General features: G+C 51.2%; 2 protein-coding genes and 1 pseudogene across 2 annotated transcripts in view; all 3 read left to right on the forward strand.

Moving 5' to 3' along the window:
* The window catches only part of NOTCH2 (notch receptor 2), a 127,798-nt gene extending 118,553 nt beyond the window's left edge, over window positions 1-9,245 (forward strand). Inside the window, exons 30-34 of the mRNA XM_028154207.2 lie at window positions 986-1,151; window positions 2,001-2,302; window positions 3,026-3,173; window positions 3,764-3,861; window positions 4,722-9,245. Coding sequence (XP_028010008.2) covers window positions 986-1,151; window positions 2,001-2,302; window positions 3,026-3,173; window positions 3,764-3,861; window positions 4,722-6,107 — 2,100 coding nt within the window. The 3' untranslated portion in view covers window positions 6,108-9,245. The remainder of the gene's footprint in view (window positions 1-985; window positions 1,152-2,000; window positions 2,303-3,025; window positions 3,174-3,763; window positions 3,862-4,721) is intronic.
* A 5,535-nt stretch (window positions 9,246-14,780) lies between these two features.
* LOC129147924 (disintegrin and metalloproteinase domain-containing protein 30-like) lies at window positions 14,781-17,315 on the forward strand. Its single transcript, XM_054711869.1, has one exon. The coding sequence runs from the start codon at window positions 14,916-14,918 to the stop codon at window positions 17,193-17,195; it is 2,280 nt and encodes a 759-aa protein (XP_054567844.1). The 5' UTR covers window positions 14,781-14,915; the 3' UTR covers window positions 17,196-17,315.
* Window positions 17,316-18,263: 948 nt separating this feature from the next.
* Window positions 18,264-20,216, forward strand: LOC103304929 (trimeric intracellular cation channel type B-like; annotated as a pseudogene).
* The last annotated feature ends 819 nt before the right edge of the window (window positions 20,217-21,035 follow it).

Genomic DNA, 21,035 nt, shown 5'->3' on the forward strand with positions numbered 1-21,035 from the left:
TGGGATTAACAGTGAGGAAGCCAGTGGCCATCGGCTTTGGGGACCTAGGAACTAAAGCCATTTACAAGTAAGAGGTGTATTGGGCTGGGGCTGAGGTGGGAAGGGAGGCCATCGGTCCGTAGCTCTACGTGGCTGGGACATGTGTGCGTCCCGTGGGGATTCTAAATCAGCGTGAGGAGGTGGGCCTTGAGTATTACCGGCACGCACTGAGCACAGAGTCAAGTCCAAAACTCTGCTACTTGGTAGCTGGCAAGTTATTTAACCTCCTTGTATGTAATTACCCTTATTTGTAAAATAATGCTGTTAATAGGGATATTAATAATTCTTTTCTCTGTGAGTTGTTGTGGGGATTAAATACAGCAGTACTTTTATCCCATGCTAGATATTCAGTAATGGGCAGCTGCTTTTGAAATTGTAATAATAATTATTGCTCAACAAATATTTCCCGGGCACTTGCTCTGTGCCGGGCACTTGTTTGCACAGAGAGGCAGCCCTGGGAAGGGTGTGGCCCCCGTTCTCAGGAACCTTGGTCTGTCTAACGGTAGAGACTGGGGTGCAGGTGCCCAGGAGCACCCAGCATGGGGTCAGGAAGGAGAGTGCTCTTCAGGACCCACAGGAGGAATTAAATCCAAAGTCATTTGAAGGGGCGGTAGGAGTTAATCAGAGGATTGGGAGAGAGCCTGGCAGACAGGGAACAGCATGAGCAAATGCCCAGAAGCAAGGAAATGTCACCTTGGGGGCCTATAAATAGCATTCGGTAGGTAGACACGTCAGGTATTAAGGCTGAGGCTAGAGTTTGGGCGGTGGAGGTGGGAGAGCTGGACGGTGACCGGGACAGGTGAGCAGGAGCTGGGAGGCGGCTGTGGATGCAGATCTGAGGGTTAGAGGCGGGGCTGTGGGGAAGCTGGCGGGAGGCTCGGGACTAGCTTCGTCCGCAGCTCCTGGTGGTGGGCAGCTTCACAGCCGGCGTGCCGTCCCCTTGCAGGCTGAAGCCGAGGCTTTGCTCTCAGAAGACGACCCCATCGATCGGCGCCCATGGACACAGCAGCACCTCGAGGCCGCAGACATCCGCAGGACCCCGTCGCTGGCCCTCACGCCCCCGCAGGCGGAGCAGGAGGTGGACGTGCTGGACGTGAACGTCCGGGGCCCAGGTCAGCACCCAGCCTCCCCTCCCGAGGCCACGCCTGCGTGGGTTCTGTGTTGTCCCTCCCATGTCTGCCCTGCTTGGTGATGTGCCCCCAGCCGGTTTCCCAGGCGCTGAGTCAACATGAGGAGACGAATGCTTGAGGAATACAGGCACACAGACATGAGCTCACAGGAGCAGACGGGGGAGGATCGCACACCGCTTCACGTCCAGCGTGCTTGTGAACACGTGGGCTGATTATATGAGACAGATTTCATTTACTTTTTTGTTCATGTTTTGGGGGTGGGGTTGGGGTGTTTTGTTTTGTTTTTTATTAATCCTCATCCAAGGATATTTTTTCCATTGATTTTTAGAGAATGGGAGGGAGGGGGAAAGACAGAGACACATCGATAGGTTGCCTCCTGCACGCACCCTGACAGGGGCTAGGGATTGAGCCTGCAACCGAGGCACATGCCCTTGACTGGAATCGAACCTGCAACCCTTCAGTCTGTGGGCCAAACCGGCTAGGACGAGATAGATTTTAGTACAACAGAAAAATCATATCAAGGCAGAGGGATGGAGAATTCATTTAGCTGAAACTTGGGTGCCTGTAGCTCTATTAACACTGAATATTTTAAACTGTCCATTTAAAAATAACATAGCACTTAGAAACTTGCTCAGAAAGCTTGTTTAACTTTGAGAAGAATCCTTTACTGGGGGGCCATTCCCAGAGCAAGAGCAGGTGGCCAGTGTCACCAGAAGCACAGGGGTTCTTCCCAGTCGAATAACGTGACTCATGTTGAGCTCTCCGGCAGCGGGGTTCATTGAACACGAGTGCCTTTCTCCTCCTGAGCTCCCGGGTTCTCCTTTCCTGCAGATGGGTGCACCCCACTGATGCTGGCTTCCCTCCGAGGAGGCAGCTCAGACATGAGTGAGGAAGATGAAGACGCAGAGGACTCGTCCGCCAACATCATCACAGACTTGGTCTACCAGGGGGCCAGCCTCCAGGCCCAGACAGACCGGACCGGCGAGATGGCCCTGCACCTGGCCGCACGCTACTCGAGGGCAGATGCCGCCAAGCGTCTCCTGGACGCAGGTGCAGACGCCAACGCCCAGGACAACATGGGCCGCTGCCCTCTCCATGCTGCAGTGGCAGCTGATGCCCAAGGTGTTTTCCAGGTAAAGAACATGATCCGTGGTGTCTTATCTTTGTTGAGGCACTTGGCATCCCATTACACTCACTCAGTAATTCTTTCCGAGAATAAAGCAGGTGGCCGAGCCGTGCTGGCTAGATGGGAAAGCCGGGAAAGGGAGGCAGGCAAAGTGACCTCATTGTCTGGAGCCAAGTGGCGGTAGAGCCGACAGCAGTGCTCTGAGTGCGAATCACGTGGTTTTCTGAGGAGCCAGAATGCCTCCCAGATGAGCAGATCGAGGGGAGTGGTGCCTGTGATGAAGCCTTTGCTAGTGTCAGCCTCTGCCTACAGGTTTACCTGGCCACGTGGGCTTCCACGGGCTCCTTTGTGGTTTTCTTTACGTGAGTCACAGTGTGCTCCTCCTGGATGCCCTCGTATGGTACCCTTCTGAGGAGATTGGAAGCATCCTGTGCACCGTGATGGAGGTGGTGGTATTTTCCCACATCCCTCTTCTTTCTTTAGAAAGTAGTGGGACTTCACTTTACATGGAGCCATTGTCTTGAGCACATGTTTGTTCATTCGTTCATTCATTCATTCCACAAACATCTGTTGATAGATCCTGGTAGAGACTCGGGCACAAAAAGAACAAGACATTTCTTCCCCTCCAGGAACTCACAGCGTGGCCTCCACTACGATGCCCTTGGTTCTTCTCTCAGCGTCATTGCATTCTTCATCCAGGTGACGCTGTCTCCTGTACTTTCCCTTCCAGATCCTGATCCGCAACCGGGTGACCGATCTGGATGCCAGGATGAATGACGGCACCACACCCCTGATCCTGGCTGCGCGCCTGGCTGTGGAGGGGATGGTGGCGGAGCTGATCAACTGCCAAGCAGACGTGAACGCGGTGGACGACCATGGTAAGGACGCGGCAGGGTTGGGATTCTGATGGGCAGAGCATCCTCTAAGGGGGAGGGTTGTTGATCCTTAAAGACCTGTCTCAGGTCCAGACCCACTGAAGGTTCATTTGTCCATCCAGTCTTTCTTTTAACATATTGAGCTTGGAGAGCTGAGCCATTGAGAGGTGCGTGAATGAAGATGGGAAGGGATTGGTAGGGAGGGTTCAGGGCCTTGAACCAGGTCTGTGAAAGGTTTGCCTGTGTGAGCTACCTGGCCTGCCACTCTCATGAGGAAGTCTGAGTGCCGGATTCCCTGGGATGGGGCACCGTTAGAGGTCCTAAGTATACATTCTGGCGTGTCATACATAAATACTGTCTTCGGTGCAGCAGAGTCGGTTCTGCCCTGTGGAGGGCGGGGGCACCACAGACAAATGGTCCTGATCCCCGGAGGTCCTCTGGAGGCAGAGCAGCCTGCACGCAGTATTCCTAGAACGAGGAAAGGAGGGAATACTTGGAGTTTGTCCTTGGACCCCACAGGGAACTGACTTCCTGATGCGAGGAGCGGGACGTGTCCTCTGCGCAGTCTGCTGACACGAACGTTTCTCTTGCAGGAAAATCTGCTCTTCACTGGGCAGCGGCTGTCAACAACGTGGAGGCGACGCTTTTGCTGCTGAAAAATGGGGCCAACCGAGACATGCAGGACAACAAGGTGAGTCTGGGCTCCGAGCGGGAGGGCCGGCCCAGCAGCGCCCAGCACCTGAGGCCTCCCTGTCTCCCGCAGCTCCGCCTGCGATCAGTGTAGACAGGGTTGGGAGCAGGCTGGACGGGAGCTTGAGGAAGGGCATCGGGTCCCCCAGGGAAGGGCCGGGGCGGAGCCTCTGCCCACGCGGTACTCAGCCTGCTGCAGGCCGTGCTGCACGTAACTCGGTGCAGCCTCGCTGCCTCTCTCGTCTTTGACGGCCCTTCTGCTGTGCCCTGCTCTGCTCTTGCTCACTTCCTTTCTCTTGTTTGCTTTCCTGCTGCTCTTCTCTGTTCTTGGACACCAGGTGTTTTCCTGTTTGCTTTTCTTCCTCTGAGTTTCAGGTCAGGCTTCCCCCTCTGGCTCATCTTCTCCCTTCCTCCTACTTCAGTTCTTCCTCCTTGTGCATGTCCTTTCTCCGCTTTCTTTTACGTTTCCGTTTCCCAGCTCCGCGCATGCTTTAGGCTCTCCCCTGCTGCCTTGCTTATTTCTCACTCGTTCGCCTACTTTGATGAGCTCAGTGCTCTTTCACAACGCTCTGCCTCAGCGGCACGCTTGAGTTCACACATTCCCACCTAAGGAGTCACTGCCCTAACGGCAAAATTGGTTCCTGGGCTGGAGTGAAATAATCGGACTCTTTCGCCTGAAGCATAGATGTCCGTTCAGCACGTAGCTAGAGAGACAGTTTATCGGTGGCATTAAAATTTCACGCAGGGAGGCAGTTTGGGGGGAAATGTCTAAGAGGGGGCGGGTGATAGTAAAAGGATGGAGAAACATTGCTCTGTTCTCAAGAGTCGTTCAACTATGCTCTTTGTGGGCCTTCCCTGCAGGAGGAGACGCCTCTGTTCCTTGCTGCCCGGGAGGGGAGCTATGAGGCCGCCAAGATCCTCTTAGACCATTTTGCCAACCGGGACATCACAGACCACATGGACCGCCTGCCCCGGGACGTGGCTCGGGAGCGCATGCACCACGACATCGTGCGCCTGCTGGACGAGTACAACGTGGCGCCGAGCCCTCCGGGCTCCGTGCTGACCTCCGCCCTCTCCCCCGTCATCTGCGGGCCCAACCGCTCCTTCCTCAGCCTCAAACACACTCCGATGGGCAAGAAGCCCAGGCGGCCCAACGCCAAGAGTGCCGTGCCCACCAGCCTCCCTAACCTGGCCAAGGAGGCCAAGGAGGCCAAGGGTGGCAGGAGGAAGAAGTCGCTGAGTGACAAGGCCCAGCTGTCGGAGAGCTCCGTGACTCTGTCCCCCGTCGATTCCCTCGAGTCCCCTCACACCTACGTTTCCGACACCACCTCCTCCCCAATGATCACCTCCCCTGGCCTCTTACAGGCCTCGCCCAACTCCATGCTGGCCACGGCCGCGGCCCCCGCCCCCGTCCACGCGCAGCATGCACTGTCCTTCTCTAACCTCCGTGAGATCCAGCCTTTGGCCCACGGGCCCGGCACTGTGCTTCCCTCGGTGAGCCAGCTGCTGTCCCACCACCACATGGTGCCCCCAGGCAGTGGCAGTGCGGGGAGCGTGGGTAGGCTGCATCCGGTCCCTGTCCCGGCAGACTGGATGAACCGCATGGAGATGAATGAGAGCCAGTACAATGAGATGTTTGGTATGGTACTGGCACCAGCTGAGGGCACCCCTCCTGGCATAGCTCCTCAGAGCAGGCCGCCGGAAGGGAAGCATATGACCGCCCCCCGGGAGCCCTTGCCCCCCATCGTGACTTTCCAGCTGATCAAAGGTGGGATTGCCCAACCCGCCGGGGCGCCCCAGCCTCAGTCCAGCTGCCCTCCGGCTGCTGCAGGCCCCATGCCCACCATGTACCAGATTCCAGAAATGGCTCGTTTGCCCAGCATGGCGTTCCCCGCTGCCGTGATGCCCCAGCAGGACGGGCAGGTCGTTCAGACCATCCTCCCTACCTACCACCCTTTCCCAGCCTCCGTGGGTAAGTACCCCACCCCCCCTTCACAGCATAGTTACGCTTCCTCCAATGCCGCCGAGCGAACGCCCAGCCACAGTGGTCACCTGCAGGGGGAGCATCCCTACCTGACCCCATCCCCAGAGTCTCCTGACCAGTGGTCCAGTTCGTCGCCCCACTCTGCTTCTGACTGGTCAGATGTGACCACCAGCCCCACTCCTGGGGGTGCCGGAGGAGGTCCGCGGGGACCGGGGACACACATGTCTGAGCCAGCACGCAGCAACATGCAGGTTTACGCGTGAAAGAGCCTGCCTCCCGTGCAGGGACAGAACTGCCTATTGTAAATGCTGCTGAGGACAAATGAAGGTCATCCGGGAGAGAAATGAAGAAATCTCTGGAACCAGTTTCTGGAGGCAGAAGAGAGGAGACGCTCTTACCTTTCAGCTACTGCAAGGGAAGCAGTTCCATTGGCGTCAGTGTCAGCGTCAGCGCATGTCTGCAGGGCTCTGGGAGGGAGCGACACGCCTCCTCATCTCTTGCCCGTCAAGCCAAGTGTGTGGAAATGCAAGATGAATACAAGACTTGGGACCATGTTTACTCTCTTACTTGCAGAATGGACGGATGCCTGTTGTAGCTCAGACATTCTTGCAGCTGGGACTGCGTTGTACGCCCTGGGGGCTCCCGCCCTGTCCATGAGAAGATTCCACGGGGAATTGTCCCTGGAATTCTAGCTGGACTGACCTGTCTCATCCTCTCAGCCTTGGCAATTCTCCTGACTTCGTTTGGTGCTTTGAGTTTTGCACCTGTCTGTGGTCCCAGCCACACCAGCAAGGTACCGGCCAGGCCTCTGTGCCTTTAACCATTCCTGCTCTGGAACATAATTTTCACTGCCTTTTCCCTCCCATTTTCCACTCTCCCTGGGAGTCTCCCGGGGTTGCTTTGGTTATGGTTCTCAGCATAAACCTTCCTGTTTCCTTGGAAACGGACATTCGGCATCCTCCTGCCTGACAGCATTCCTGGAAGAGGAGCAAAATATTTTTCTTTCAACCCCATTTTGGGACGGGGATCCTTCAGGACGCTCCCCGAGTTCCCTGGCCTGCACGCAGGGCTTCATGGAAACCTTACGGGAGGGAGGGTGAGAGTCCGTCCTTCTGTTCGTGGGCCTAGTCAGTGTGCAGTTTTACCCTTGGCAGTGAGGGTCCTATGACCCTTTAAAAAACCACAAAGACTTGGAATGTTGGAATGACCAAGAGATAAACTCACGGATGCAAGAATTGTTCCCACTGCCTTTCCCTGCTGGCCAGCAGCGCACTGACTCCCCTGGGAACCCTGTGTCTCCCCTCCACCCACCCCACCAGAACCCTCAAGAGCTCCCCTCACTCACCCAGCAGACGAAGCTGTCTGTATATTGAGCCTTTCCTTCCATCGGTCCTCACAGAAGAAAATGTCTCAGACGATGTTCCCTCGCCTTCTAGAATGGAACTGGCCTCGGCTCCGGGCAGCCCATGGCAGCCGTCTTCCCTTTTCTCTCTCTGATCACAGGCCCACTCACCGGTCTTCCTTCCGCAGGGGATGGGCTGTTACTGGTGCCCCCAGTAGTTTTCTCAGCGAACACAGGGATTTTCAAGGGCAGGACGAGGAGCCTTGGCCTGGCTTCCTAGGGTCAAGGCCAGTGCTTTGCAAAGGGAGGAACGATGAGGCAGCCCTTGCTGCTTTTTGCTGCCATGGCCTTTCCTTTGAAGCAGTCATGACATCTCCTTTTAGGTCACTAACAAGCTTATCAGGGACATTTTTCTTTCCTAGAGTCACTGTCTAGATGACAATGAACAGTTACAGACTCGCTGTCCTCACACCCTCGTGTTCGGTGTAGAAATGCATCTCACCTAAGTCTGCTCTTTGTATTTGTGGTCTTGGCAGCTTCCTTGACCCTGGGTCAGGGGCAGGAGTGTTTTAGGTAACACCAGAAGTAGGAAGATAAAGAATAGTCCCTTCCACCCCCCCTCTTCTCCCTGAGTCGGCAAATAATTGGTCCTGTGGCCACACTGTCACATCTACCTGGTGCTGTGCTGTCATGACACCGGGGAGATCAGTTCTCCCGGAGCAAGGGGTAGACATTAATAGGGGAGTTGCCTGCTCCGTTTTGGTGTGACTAAAAGTCTTCATTCCTGCCGTGGCTGACAGTGTTCACCAGGGCCTCCCGCTTCCTTGCTTTATCTGCCGGTGGCCCCGTACAGAGAAGCCCGGTGTGTCTGTTCGCAGGGCAGTCTACAAATGATGCTTTTCAGTCCTGCCCAAGTTCACGAGCCGAGAAAAAGAATTCGTTCTGCTCTCAGATAAGCAGGTTGTCGATTCATTCTGCATTTTATTCTCTCAGGTGGCAGCTCCACCAGCCCCTTTCCTCGTGTGTAACATTCTGTCACTCTAACTGCTGACTCTGTGTCCGTGGCCCCGTTTGTTAATTCACAGGTGGGGGATCACCTGTCTGACTCACCATGGACCCCCACACCTGCCCCACTTCCTGAGAGTGTCACCTCTGACCCAGCAGCTTGAATCTTTTATAACCTCCCTCTCCGAGTACTGTCGGCCTCACTCGCTTGTTTCTCCCTGGAGCCCATTGGGTTTCGGGGAAGGAACGAGAAAGCTGCCGTCACAGACCACAGGCCTCAGTGATGAGGAAGGAACTGCCTTCAGGCACGGGTCAGTCTCCGAGATTCTGAGGGCCCTTGAGTTGTATCATATCTAATAGAAGAGACAGTGAGACGGAGACTCACTTTCTCATTTGGTTCTGAATGGCAGACAAACTGTTAAGGGGACAGAGCTTTTTATACCATGTATAGGTCAACCCCCCACTTTTGGTTTATTTTTATAAATTCTTCCTTTGATTCTTCTGTCATCCTCGGGATAGATTTTTTTATTTGTTTACTTCTTCTGTTTTGTGTGAAGCATCATTTGCTGACTTACATGATGGTGAGAGAGGTAGGGGTTTGAGGGCAAGAGACTCTTAAAGTCTTTAGTGTATGCCATCAGCTATGATGCTCAAGTCCATTATGTCATCTGACTATTAAATTTGCTAGCTCACAATTCTTGCACAGAAAGGAACCAAAGGAGGAGTGTGCTGTCAGCAGGTGGCTTGAGGAATTTGGCCTTGACCGATACATTGACTGCATGATGACCCTTTGATTGGACGGTTCTATGCCCCGAGGCTCCATCCCTAACTGTCTGGTACTACGCTCCTTCCCTGTGTACATTTCTCTTAAGAGTGATATTATATGTTTGTATGAGAAGGCCCATAACCAATAAGATGACTGCATATTCCTAACTAGGCATAGTAAGGAAAATGCACACTTTGTTTGTACTTTTCAAAGTTTCATTCTAAAAGTAGTTACGATAAAATTTATATGAACGCATTTTTATCACAAAATAAAACCAGTTACATGTCAGACTCAGTGGCGTGGCGGTTTTCATTTCCCGTTCCTGCGTCCTGGTCCCGCGGTGACTACCTCGTGCCCTCCTTCCTCTTAGAGAGAAATCCTTTGCTTGCCATGCTGAGCCCACAGGGCGGGCACTGGGCTTCCTTTCTTCTCTCTCCAGGCAGATCCTAAGTCAATGCCTTTGAGGAAGGCGCTTCTGTCCCGGAGGAAGCATCAGGAAGCATCGCAAGACTGAGTTACTTTCCCTTGCACCAGCTGGTGACCGACAATTTCTCAGGACATGGCGCCTTCCAGTGGAAACGGAGGTGTTTGCCGAAGGCAGAGCTGAGAATTAGGATATACTGAGCAATGCTGATGGAACTGGGACCCAAACCGTCAGTGTGCAATATTATTCCTCAGGTTTTATAGAAAACTTATACAGTGATAAAATAGTATTTTGCATATAAATATGTTACCAAGTTTATTCATGTACTTGCAGAGTCAATCAAGTGAATGCTTGACCACAGATATTGGACATTGGTGATAACTGTGGCATTAGCCGCCTATCAATTTCCATAGCGTATTTGCCGAAATAACGTTTTAACACAACTGGCAGCACATGATGGTTATCCTGAGAGGGTTCCAGTTTTATATAAACATACATAATACATGTGGAGAGCTTCATGTTGGGTTTTGTAATGGTGTGGGAAGGAAATGCTTTTGAGAGCGAAGGAACGCCTCGCCCGAGTCCTGGCCTCTCAGGGCTGGGGTTCCTCTACAGACTTCGGGAACTCAGACTTGCTCCATGGAAACCTGCTCCGGGGGACCTGGCCCGCTCCCCACCTTCCTCCTCCCGCTTCCGCTTCGAGCCTAAACTCCCAACCCTCGATGGGATGGGGCGGGGAGAATCCAGGGCCCTCCCAGCCCTGAGATCCGAGGAAGGAGAGCAGGCTGGAGGCCAAGGCTGTCAAGTCACATAGCTGGGACGATAGATTTGGATGCCAGGCCCTGGTCATGCAGTCATGCAGCTAACAAGCCTCCCAGCCCAAGGAGAGGCACTGAGTTCCAACCGTCCCCTGGACAATGGGCAAAGGGGGAAGGGACTGCGAGCCTGTCGCTGCCTCTGCCTCTGTGAGTGCTCCCCTGCCGGCAGCTGTGAGCGTGGCCGGTCTTCACCTCCCCTGCAGGACAGTATTTTAAAAATGTAATAGGAATCAATCCTTGCTAAGGCCCTGAAGAGAGCGAGGGTGTATGTGGTGTGTGTGCGTGGGGGACGGAAGGATGGGATAGAGAGCAAGTATTCAACTTTTCCTTCTTTTGACTTGGAGCTTAGCAAGACACATTAATTTTTTTAAATATATTTTTATTGATTTCAGAGAGGAGGAAGGGAGAAGAAGAGAGAGAGAGAAACACCAATGATGAGAGAGAATTATTGGTCGGCTGCCTCCTGCACTCCCCACACTGGGGATCCAGCCCACAACCTGGGCATGTGCCCTGACCGGGAATTGAACCATGACCTCCTGGTTCATAGGTCGATGCTCAACCACTGAGCCACACCGGCCGGGCAGCAAGACACATTTAAAACATTTGCACCAGTCAAGACCCAACTGAAAAGTGTGGGCAAACTCAAATTAGGGTAACACCAGAAGGGCTCATGTACAACAGGACTGGTTATGAAGTGTGTGTGTGAGCGGGAGGGGAGCCTTAGCGGGCAGTGCAGAAAGTCCTGGCTAGCATCAGCAGAGCGATGACCACTTCGGTCCAAAGGGAGGAAAGCTGGGAGAGGTCACTGAACCTGGAAGATACCTCAGGAAGAGCCGTGACTTCTATCGGGGAACACAGTGAGCCATCGCCCCACCCCCACCCCCAGCAAGGAAGCCAGGGAATAATACCCTGACCTCATTCCCCACCCCACCTCCACCCTGGACTTCCTATTTGCTGAATCCAAGAGGAAATCTGAAAATGAAGGAACCTGTTGAATTTGACCCATTGATACAGGTAAGCTTCCTGAGGGGCAGAGCATGGGGGAGAAAGGAAGAGAGTGGATCTGACAGTGCAAACGTATTATCTAAAACATTCTCCCTCCATCTGTGACATTTCTAAGAAACTTCTACCTTTTGAGACAGCATGGAGGGACCTGGAGAGTATCATGCTAAGTGAAATAAGTCAGAGAAAGACAAGTATCACATGATCTCACTCATATGTGGAATCAAATGAACAAAATAAACTGATGAACGGAGTGGATCCAGAGACATGGAGGCATGGAATAGAGTGTGGAATCTCAGCGGGAAGGCTGGGAGGGTGAGTGGGTGGGTGGGAGACAACCAAAGACCTTGAATGCATATATGCATGACCCATGGACACAGACAATAGGGTGGTGAAGGCGGGGGGGGCGAGGGCAGGCTGGAGGGGAGCCAATGGGGGGTAAAAGGTGACATATGTAATACTTTCAACAATAAAGATTTTTTAAAAAGAAACTTCTACTGACAGCCTTCCTTTGATGTGTCAAGGTGAGGAACGCAAAGTAAAAGGAATGATGTATGGATAATCTGATTTAACGTCTTTTCCTGATCTACTTACTAGTGTGCTTCTTCACTACTTTGGCTCTGAGCACCCAAGCTGAAGAGAATCAAAAGCAGCAGGATGGATGAGTTACGGTTCCTTCAGTGGAGAGCTACACAGAAATGGGAAGAAAACAAAGCAACGATGTGAGGAATTGTCGTTGGCATAATATTGAGCAAAGGAAGCCCGACACCGAAGAAGACACCCTGTGTGATTCCATTATCTGGGTTGAGGAAAAACAAACCAATGGTAAGTAGAGATCTGAAGAGTGGGTGCTATTTGTGGGAGAGGCTTCTTGACTGAAAAGAGGGCAAGAAAATCTTTCTGAAGTCCGAAGGTGGCGATTCCATAAATGTATATGTCTGTAAAATTCCCTTAAGACTTGTGCATTTTACTATTGTAGGTTATCCTATATAAAAAAAAGGCTAATATGCAAATTGACAGAACAGTGGAATGACTGGTTGCAATGATGCGCACTGACCACCAGGGGGCAGACGCTCAATGCAGGAGCTGCCCCTGGTGGTCAGTGTGCTCCAGAAGCCAGGCTCACGGCTGGTGAGCTCAGTGGTGGTGGCTGGAGCCTCTCCCCACCTTCTCGGCAGCGCTAAGGATGTCCAACAGCCAGCTTAGGCCTGCTTCTCCCCCACTCCCCCAGGCTCCCAGACTGCAAGAGGGTGCAGGCCGAGCTGAGGGACCCCTCCCCACCCCAAGTGCATGAATTTCGTGCACTGGGCCTCTAGTACATTAATAAAATGCAATAGCTGACAAATGTCTAAACACCTAATATTACGAAAATAACATATAGTTGCCTGGCCAGTGTGGCTCAGTGGTTGAGCATCGACCTATGAACCAAGAGGTCACAGTTCAATTCCAAATCAAGGCACATGCCTGGCTTGTGGGCTCAGTACCCAGTAAGGGGAGTGCAGGAGGCAGCCAATCAATTATTCTCTCTCATCATTGATGTTTCTTATCTTTCCCTCTCCCTTCTTCTCTGAAATCAATAAAAATATATATTTTAAATAAGAATAAAAATAAAGAGGCCCTAGCCGATTTGGCTCAATGGATTGAGTGTCAGCCTGCAAACTGAATGGTCCCGTGTTTGATTCTGGTCAAGGGCACATGCTCAGGTTGCAGGCTCAATCCCCAATCGGGGATGTGCAGGAGGCAGCCAATCAATGATTCTCTCTCATCATTGATGTTTCTATCTTTCCCTCTCCCTTCCTCTCTGAAATCAATAAAAATATTTTTTTAAATAAAATAAAAATAAAGAGGACAAGATAAACTTTTTAAAATACAGACTCTTTCCCATTAGTGATTAGTTGAATCAAACTAAATGGTGAAGGAAATCAGATGCATTCTAGCTCTGGGGTACAGAAGTCATCTCTTGGCGTCAGGTGAGAAAAACTGGGTTGTTGAGGGGGTTTGTTTGGCGGCGTTCAGCACCACAGTCAGACAATAGGTGGAGCCCCAGGATAGTGATTTGCTACACCAGGGAGGCTGCAATGTTACACAAAGACACTAGAGGGAGGACTTGAGTAAAAACTGGCAAACACCTAGAGAGAGAGAGAGAGAGAGAGGAGAGAGAGAGAGAGAGAGGGGGAGAGAGAGGTGGAGAGAGAGAGAAAAAACACTTGAGAAATATGCAGAAACTCTAACCTGGCGTGTAGCGAAAGTCCACTCTTTATGAAACCAGACAGCTGTCTGAGAGGCTTGGCTTATTCTTAGAAACCAAAAATCTCAAACACTACACCAAAGACAAAAAACAACAACAACAACAAAACAACAACAAAAAACCAGGACAAACAGCCAACCACAACATGCCCAAAGAAATGAAGATATATAAATAGAAAAGAAAGAATTCAAAATTACTGTCATAAGAATATTCAATGAATTAAAAGACAGGACAGATAGCTAAAAGAAATTTTTTTCAAGAAAATGTGGCATGAAAAATGAGAATACCAACAATAATAAAAACTACGACGAAGACGCAAACAGATATTCTATCAAGGAAGAACACGGCACCTACACAGAAAAACTCCCTGGCGGGACTAAGCAACAAGCTTGACCAGGCTGAACAGACAGTGAGTCACACTCAGAAAGGACTTTCAGAGTTAATGAAATAGACGAAGAATTAGAAAGCAATGAAAAGAGCCTACAGGACTTACCAGGTTTCATCAAATGAAACGACATATGCATTATGGGAGTCTTAGAAAAGAGACCAATTGAAGAAACAGTAGACAAAAATCTCCCAAATCTGGAGAGAGAAATGGATGTACATATACAAGAAACTTAAAAACTCTAAGATAAATTAAAGAGACTTACATGGAAAAACCTTTATTTCTTTAAAAATTATAGATGTAACCCCCCACGCCCCCTCCACCCTCACACACACACCAAAACACACACACACACACACACACACACACACACACACACACAATTTTCTCCCCTCCACCCAGCCCTGCCCCACCAAGGCCTTCTTAATCAAACTGCCAAAAGTCACAGCCGGTTCTCTTGCCTGAAGCCAGGGGCCGCCCCAGTGGGGTGGGGTGGGGTGGGGGGGTCGGGTGGGGTGGCGGTAGGGGTGGGGTGGGGGTGGGATGGGGATGTAGCTTCTACACTGACATCCTCAGGCTCTGCTGCTGCCCCTGCAGGCTCCCGGCTCCTGCCCCTTGCCCAGCCCACCCAGTGGGAACCTGGGAGCAGGGTGCGGCGGTGTGAGCACAGAGGCCCATAAACAGCCGCTGCCAGCCGGTGGAGAACATCAGGGTGTCCCAGGGCCTGTAGAAACAGACCAAATGGCACCGGAGGCAGTCACCTTAACAGGTTCTCCTTCCTTCCCACGATTTCTCTAGTCCTGCTCCTTTCCCAAGCTGCCCTCTGACCTTCCGCGTCCCTCGGGCCAAGAGTTCCTCTTTCTCTGCTTCTCGCGCACCTTGGTCGCGTTTCTTGTGCGCGCGCGCACGCCCGCCCGCCCACCCAACGGCACCAACACCCCCCAGAAAACCAACTGGGTGCCTTGGACAGGCCCTGCGCCCTGACCCATCCTGCACCTAGGCTGGCGCTCCCGCAGCCCCTGCGCCTCTAGCGGCGGAGCCGGGAAGTGCAGGGGCGGACTCACTGGGGGACAGCTGTGCCATGAGGTCAGTGAGGGCCTTGGTGTCCCAAGGCCAGTGGCTCCCAGTGCTGGTCCAGGCGTTGCTCCTGGTTGACTCCCTCGGCGAGGACTTCCGTTTTCACCCGGAGTGGGGGTCTGACTCCTATGAAATCACCATCCCCAGAAAGCTCAGCTTCCGGGGAGGGGAGCAGGGGGTGACCAGACGCATGTCCTACCTCCTGCAGGTAGAAGGCCAGAAGCATGTCCTCCACCTGTGGCCCAAGCGGTTTCTGCTGCCCCGGCACCTGCAGGTTTTCTCCTACACAGAACAGGGCGCACTCGTGGAGGATCACCCCTACGTCCCCAGGGACTGCAGCTATGCGGGCGTGGTGGAAGGAGCTGAGGGTTCTGAAGCCACTGTCAGTACCTGCGCGGGGGGCCTCCGGGGCATATTGAAAATCGATGCCAAATATTACCAAATGGAGCCCCTCAGGGCCTCCTCCCGTTTTGAACATGCCCTGTATCTCCTGAAGGACGAGGGGGAATTTCAGGATCGGATCTCTGGCTTCAGTGGTGATGAAACGGAAGAGCAGATGGCCCAGCCGGACGTCATGGCTCGGCGTAGTGACTTTGCTGACAGCTTTAAACACCAGAGGTACTTGGAGTTGGCCATGATCTTTGATCACGAGAGATATTTGTATATGAATTCCAATCTTAGTCAAGTAATAGAAGATGCCATTCTTATGTCTGGGGTGATAGATACTTACTATGAAGAGCTCAGTCTGAGAATACATCTAAAACGTGTTGAAGTATGGACAGCTAGAAGCAAAGTAAGACATTCACATGATAAAATAGCTTCAGCTGTAACGCAGTTTATAGCATACAGGAGACATGTCCTCAATGCTGTGACCCCAGCAGATTGGGAACATACCTACGTTCAAGGAAACTTTTCCGATCGCAATTCATGGCACTGGGGGAAAGTGTGTGGTAAGGGATTTGTCGGATCTGGGTGTGTTGTTATAGATAAGACTCTCCTTTTACCTGCCACTTGGACCGCTCATGAGATCGGCTATGGTGTGGGGATGGAGCGTGATACGCAGTACTGCCAATGTAGGGGGAAGCACAGTTGCATCATGGGCACTGGACGCTCGGGGTTTAGTAATTGCAGCTACAACGATTATATAAACTACGTCCGTCAAAGTGCAACGTGTCTGACTGATATCCCAGGGCTAGGGTATGTGGTGAAGAAATGCGGAAACAAAATTGTGGAAGACGATGAGGAATGTGACTGTGGTTCCAAAGAGGACTGTGAGGAAGACCATTGTTGCAAACCGGACTGTAAATTCAAACAGGGCGCCGCGTGTAGCACCGGCCTCTGCTGCCACAAATGTCACTTTCGTCCCTCTGGGTACGTGTGTCGGGAGGAAGAAAACGAATGTGACCTTGCAGAGTACTGCAATGGGACCTCGAGTTTCTGCCCAGATGACACGTATAAGCACGATGGCACCCCGTGCAAGTATGACGCCCGTTGTTTCAGGAAGGGGTGCTGGTCCACGTATATGCAGTGCCAGCACATTTTTGGAACAGATGCCAGGGAGGCTCCTACTCAGTGCTACGAAGCAGTGAACTTAATAGGGGATCAATATGGGAACTGCGGTGTTATTTCCGTTGGTAAATACAAACAGTGCACCAAGCAGAACTCATTATGTGGCAGGGTGCAGTGTATCAACGTCCCAACCCTCCCTGACCTGCCAGATCACACGAGTGTCGTTGCTACTCATCTTCAGAGTGAAAATCTGTTGTGCTGGGGCCTAGGCTACCATCTGGCCATGGTATCCACGGGGATTCCTGACTTGGGTGTCATCCATGACGGCACCTCCTGTGGCGAGGACCGGATATGCTGGAACAGAACGTGTGTGGAGACTTCCATCCTGAAGGTGGACTGTGTGCCTGAGAACTGCAATGACAGAGGCTTCTGCAACAACAACAGAAACTGCCACTGTGTGAACGGCTGGGCGCCTCCGTTCTGTGAGGAGGAAGGGTACGGGGGGAGCATTGACAGCGGGTCGCCCCAAAGGTTGGAGGAGGAGGTGCCCGCTTCCTTTCAGATCGTGTACCTTTTGATGTTACGTGTTGTTTTGTTCGCCATCTCAGTGGCTTTTGTGCTTCTTAGGGCATTGATTGGAGATTTATTAAACCTCAAACAAAAAACACCACCACCGACTGACACGGAGATAAATGATCCAATGAAAACGGAAGAAGCTCCAATAACCAAAAAACCAACAAAAAAAGTAACCTGGAAACTCACAGGCACTGGGTGACACAGGGTCACGTATTAAAGAAGCTTATTGTTTATCCAAAGGCTCCTTATTCTTCCTCCTATCCTTTTTTTACTGACTTTTCCTACTAGTTTTGATCAGCAAATAAATAATATTCTTGTTTGGGAGACAAGCCAGTGCATGTTGCTTTCCTAGTGTTCCCGGGCCCGAGTTTGTGAGCGAGGGTGGCATGTCCCGAGAGGAATGCCCTGGTGGCTTTTCTGAGCTAACGATCTGGGTGGTGTGAGTCTCATCCAGTCACCGTGCTCGTCAGAGCAGAGTCCTGCCTCTCAGAATCCCAGCAAGCAGAGGGATCCTTGGCCTTTGCCTCTGCCTCCCTCGGCGTGACCAGTGAGGAGGCCTGTGCCTGAGTCCCATGCTGAACCACCAATGGCGACCTCCACAGTTTCCAAATGGGAAGCCATGCTCTAGCAGGATGTCCCTCAGATAAGCTTATCGCCCTGGATAGTGCCTGTCTGGGCCACTCAGCTCTATGGATGTGTGGTCTCTGACTCAAGTGTCTGGGTGACCACAGTGTGGTCTAGGACACCTAATCCACCACACGTCTGGCTTTGCACCTCAGTCTATAATGGATGACGCTCCCTGGTGCAGTCCAGAAAGCAAGAGTCTAACCACATTCTATGCTTTGGGATTCTGCTCACAGGGACACGTCTTGTGTGAGTGTGTGCTGAGGGACACCTGGCTCTGGGTTTGCACATCCCTGAGTGGAGCAGAGGAGAGTGAGGAACTCCTTCCACCCTCATGTCTGGCTGCAAAAATTCTCTTCGCTTTGTCTGGTGCTCTGTGGGGGAGGAGAGGAGCACTGGGTGGCCCTTGGGAGGAGTCAGTGTCCCTCCGTTCTCCCCAGGGAGGGTCTCATCCTTCCCGGACCTTGTCAAAACAAAGGTCATAACAAGAACCAAAGAAGATCCCTACATAATATAAAGGGATCCAACAAGAGGATATAAACCTTATAAACATACTAGAGGCCCGGTGCATGAAATTTGTGCAAAGGAGGGGGGTGTCTCTCAGCCAGGCTTGCACACTTTCTAATCCGGGAACTCTCGGGGGATGTCCGAATGCCGGTTTAGGAGACAAACCATCAGTTGGACATCCCTCTCACAATATAGGACCACTGGCTCCTAACCACTTGCCTGCCTGCTGGCCTGATTCTCCTAACTGCCCTCCCCTGCTGGCCTGATCCCCCTAACTGCTCTCCCCTGCTGGCCTGATTGCCCTAACTGCTTTCCCCTGCTGGACTGATCACCCCTATCTGCCTCTGCCTTGGCTGCACTACCATGGCTTTGTCCGGAAGGACATCCAGTCTAATTAGCATATTACCTTTTTATTAATATAGATAGAGGCCTGGTGCGTGGGTCGGGGCCGGATGGTCTGACCTAAAGGGGGTCCCGGATCAGGGTGGGGGTCCCCTTGGAGGGGCAGGGCCAGCCTGGGCAAGGGGCTTGGGACAGTTTGCAGGCTGGCCACACCCCTATTGGGGTGGGGGGGTCCCCACTGGGGGACTGGGCCAGCCTGGGTGAGGGGCTGAGGGCCGTTTGGTGGCACATTGCAGGCCCACCAAGACCTTGGCTTTGTCCGGAAGGACGTCCAGAAGACCTCCAGAAAGTCTCCCAGTCTAATTAGCATATTACTCTTTTATTAGTATAGATATGCATCAAATATAGGAGCACCTAAATATATTTTTTAAAAACTCTTGGTGGGCCGAAACCGGTTTGGCTCAGTGGATAGAGCGTCGGCCTGCGGACTCAAGGGTCCCAGGTTCGATTCCGGTCAAGGGCATGTACCTTGGTTGCGGGCACATCCCCAGTAGGGGGTGTGCAAGAGGCAGCTGATCAATGTTTCTCTCTCATCAATGTTTCTAACTCTCTATCCCTCTCTCTTCCTCTCTGTAAAAAATCAATAAAATATATTAAAAAAAAAAAGTCTTGGTGGGCTTTAAGGGTGAGATCAACAACAATACTGTCAAAGTAGGGGACCTTAACCCCCCACTGTCATCAATGGATAGATCTTTCAGACAAAAAAATCAACAAGGAAACAGAGACCTTAAAGGACACACTAGATCTGATGGATTTAATTGATATTTACAGAATATTTCATCCCGAAGCAGCAGAATATATATTCTTCTCAAGTGCACATGGAACAGTATCAAAGATAGAGCACATGCTAAGACACAAGACAGCCCCGCCCCCAGCTCTCACTGCGTGAGCCGGGAACTCATCACCCCGGCTGCTTGGGTCACCGTGGAGCAGCGGCGGGGGCATGGAAGAATCCTGTTTCAGGTTGGTCTACTGCTATGCTCCACTGTGTTGGTGGAGGACTTTTATCCTGTTGACTGCTTGCAGAGCCTCCATTGAGGTTTCTTGCCAGCAACACTAATATATTACTGGCCTCTTCAATCTGGTATATTGGTATGAGGTTTTTTTTGTTGTTGTTGTTGTTTTTTGCCCATGTGACCTAGTTTCCCAGGGCCATTCTTTCCTACCTGTTCAACTCGTGGCTGCAGGAATGAAGGAAGTGACCAGAACTTGGAAAATAGTAGTTGGCGTCACATATGCTAACAGCCATTACAGACATGGCTGGATAGCCATGATCGCTATTGGATGGGCCCGAGGCGCAGGTGGTAGCGTTATCACAAAGGCTGAGCTATTGATACAAGGAGGCTGGAAACCATGAGCTGATGAATGGATGAAGATGTCCTACCCTGCCAAGGTAACCCTGTCGGGGTCAATTATCTTCACATTCCGGCACACGGAGCACCTGTCAATATCAAGGCATGATCTGGTGCCCCTCTGTACTATGTTTCTCGTGGTCACAAAGAGAGTCATGCTGCCTGCCGAGGCCCCTGCTGTGCCTTCTGAGGTTATAGTAAGTCAGATATTGTTTGGCTGCAGGCAGCAGTTCTTGCCATGTGAAAAGGGAAGTCAAATAAGCACATCGGCCACAAAGTCTACAGCTGTTACTTCAGATAAAGTTAAAAGGAAGGGCACTAAGAAGACTGAGTAAATTTACTCAGTGAGTTTTAGAAGGCAAAAAAAAGTCTTATCTACCTGGCAGACTGTGATAAGTATTTCTCTTGAAAATGATGTGAAATAAGGAATGCAGGTGACAAAAAGAGAGAACTTCTTTCTATTTCAGGGAGACGATCCCTTTCTGGATTGTAATTCTCCAGTGTTATGAGTGTATCATGTGAAATTGTTCTTCTAAGTTATATAAAAATATGGTGGTTGTTTTCTAGATTTATATTGGTAAAGCAGGCTAGATTTTTTTTTTTCAGTGCTAGAGAAAGCGAACCTATTATCATTGCAAAGTTACAAAAGTTAAATCTTTTTTGTTTTCTTTAGAAATTTTTAAATCTATTTGAGCTTTAGTTTAGCAAAATTAAACTTCTATTTCACACTACCATTATAATTTCTAGATATGGAAAACAATTTGTTTAATTTTGAACACTGGGAAGAGTAAACTTTACCTAATTCACTTTATGTTGCAACGAAAGTAAATTCCTTGTTTATATCTCAGATATAAATATTGTATATTTTGCCCACATTAAATGGAAATATCTGAAATTTTATTAGCTTTTTTTTCTAGTAGTTTTTTTCAGTGAGAACAGAGTATTAGCATTAGCCTCGAAGTCTATTTCATGCCCTTGTTTATACCGTTTCTTTCTTCTCAAAAGAAAATCAGGGGTATAATCTATATATATAAAAGGCTAATATGCAAAGTGTCCCCTCAGGAGTTCGATCACTTGCTATGACATGCACTGACCACCAGGGAGCTGCGTGGAACGAAGGAAGGCCCCGGCTGGCAGCCAGAAGGCCCCAATCA

Source organism: Eptesicus fuscus, chromosome 22 (genome assembly GCF_027574615.1).
Source record: "Eptesicus fuscus isolate TK198812 chromosome 22, DD_ASM_mEF_20220401, whole genome shotgun sequence".
NCBI classification, from domain to species: domain Eukaryota; kingdom Metazoa; phylum Chordata; class Mammalia; order Chiroptera; family Vespertilionidae; genus Eptesicus; species Eptesicus fuscus.

Coding starts and splice junctions, on each gene's coding strand:
- LOC129147924 (XM_054711869.1), top strand. CDS start 14,916: ATGAGGTCAGTGAGGGCCTTGGTGTCCCAAGGCCAGTGGCTCCCAGTG.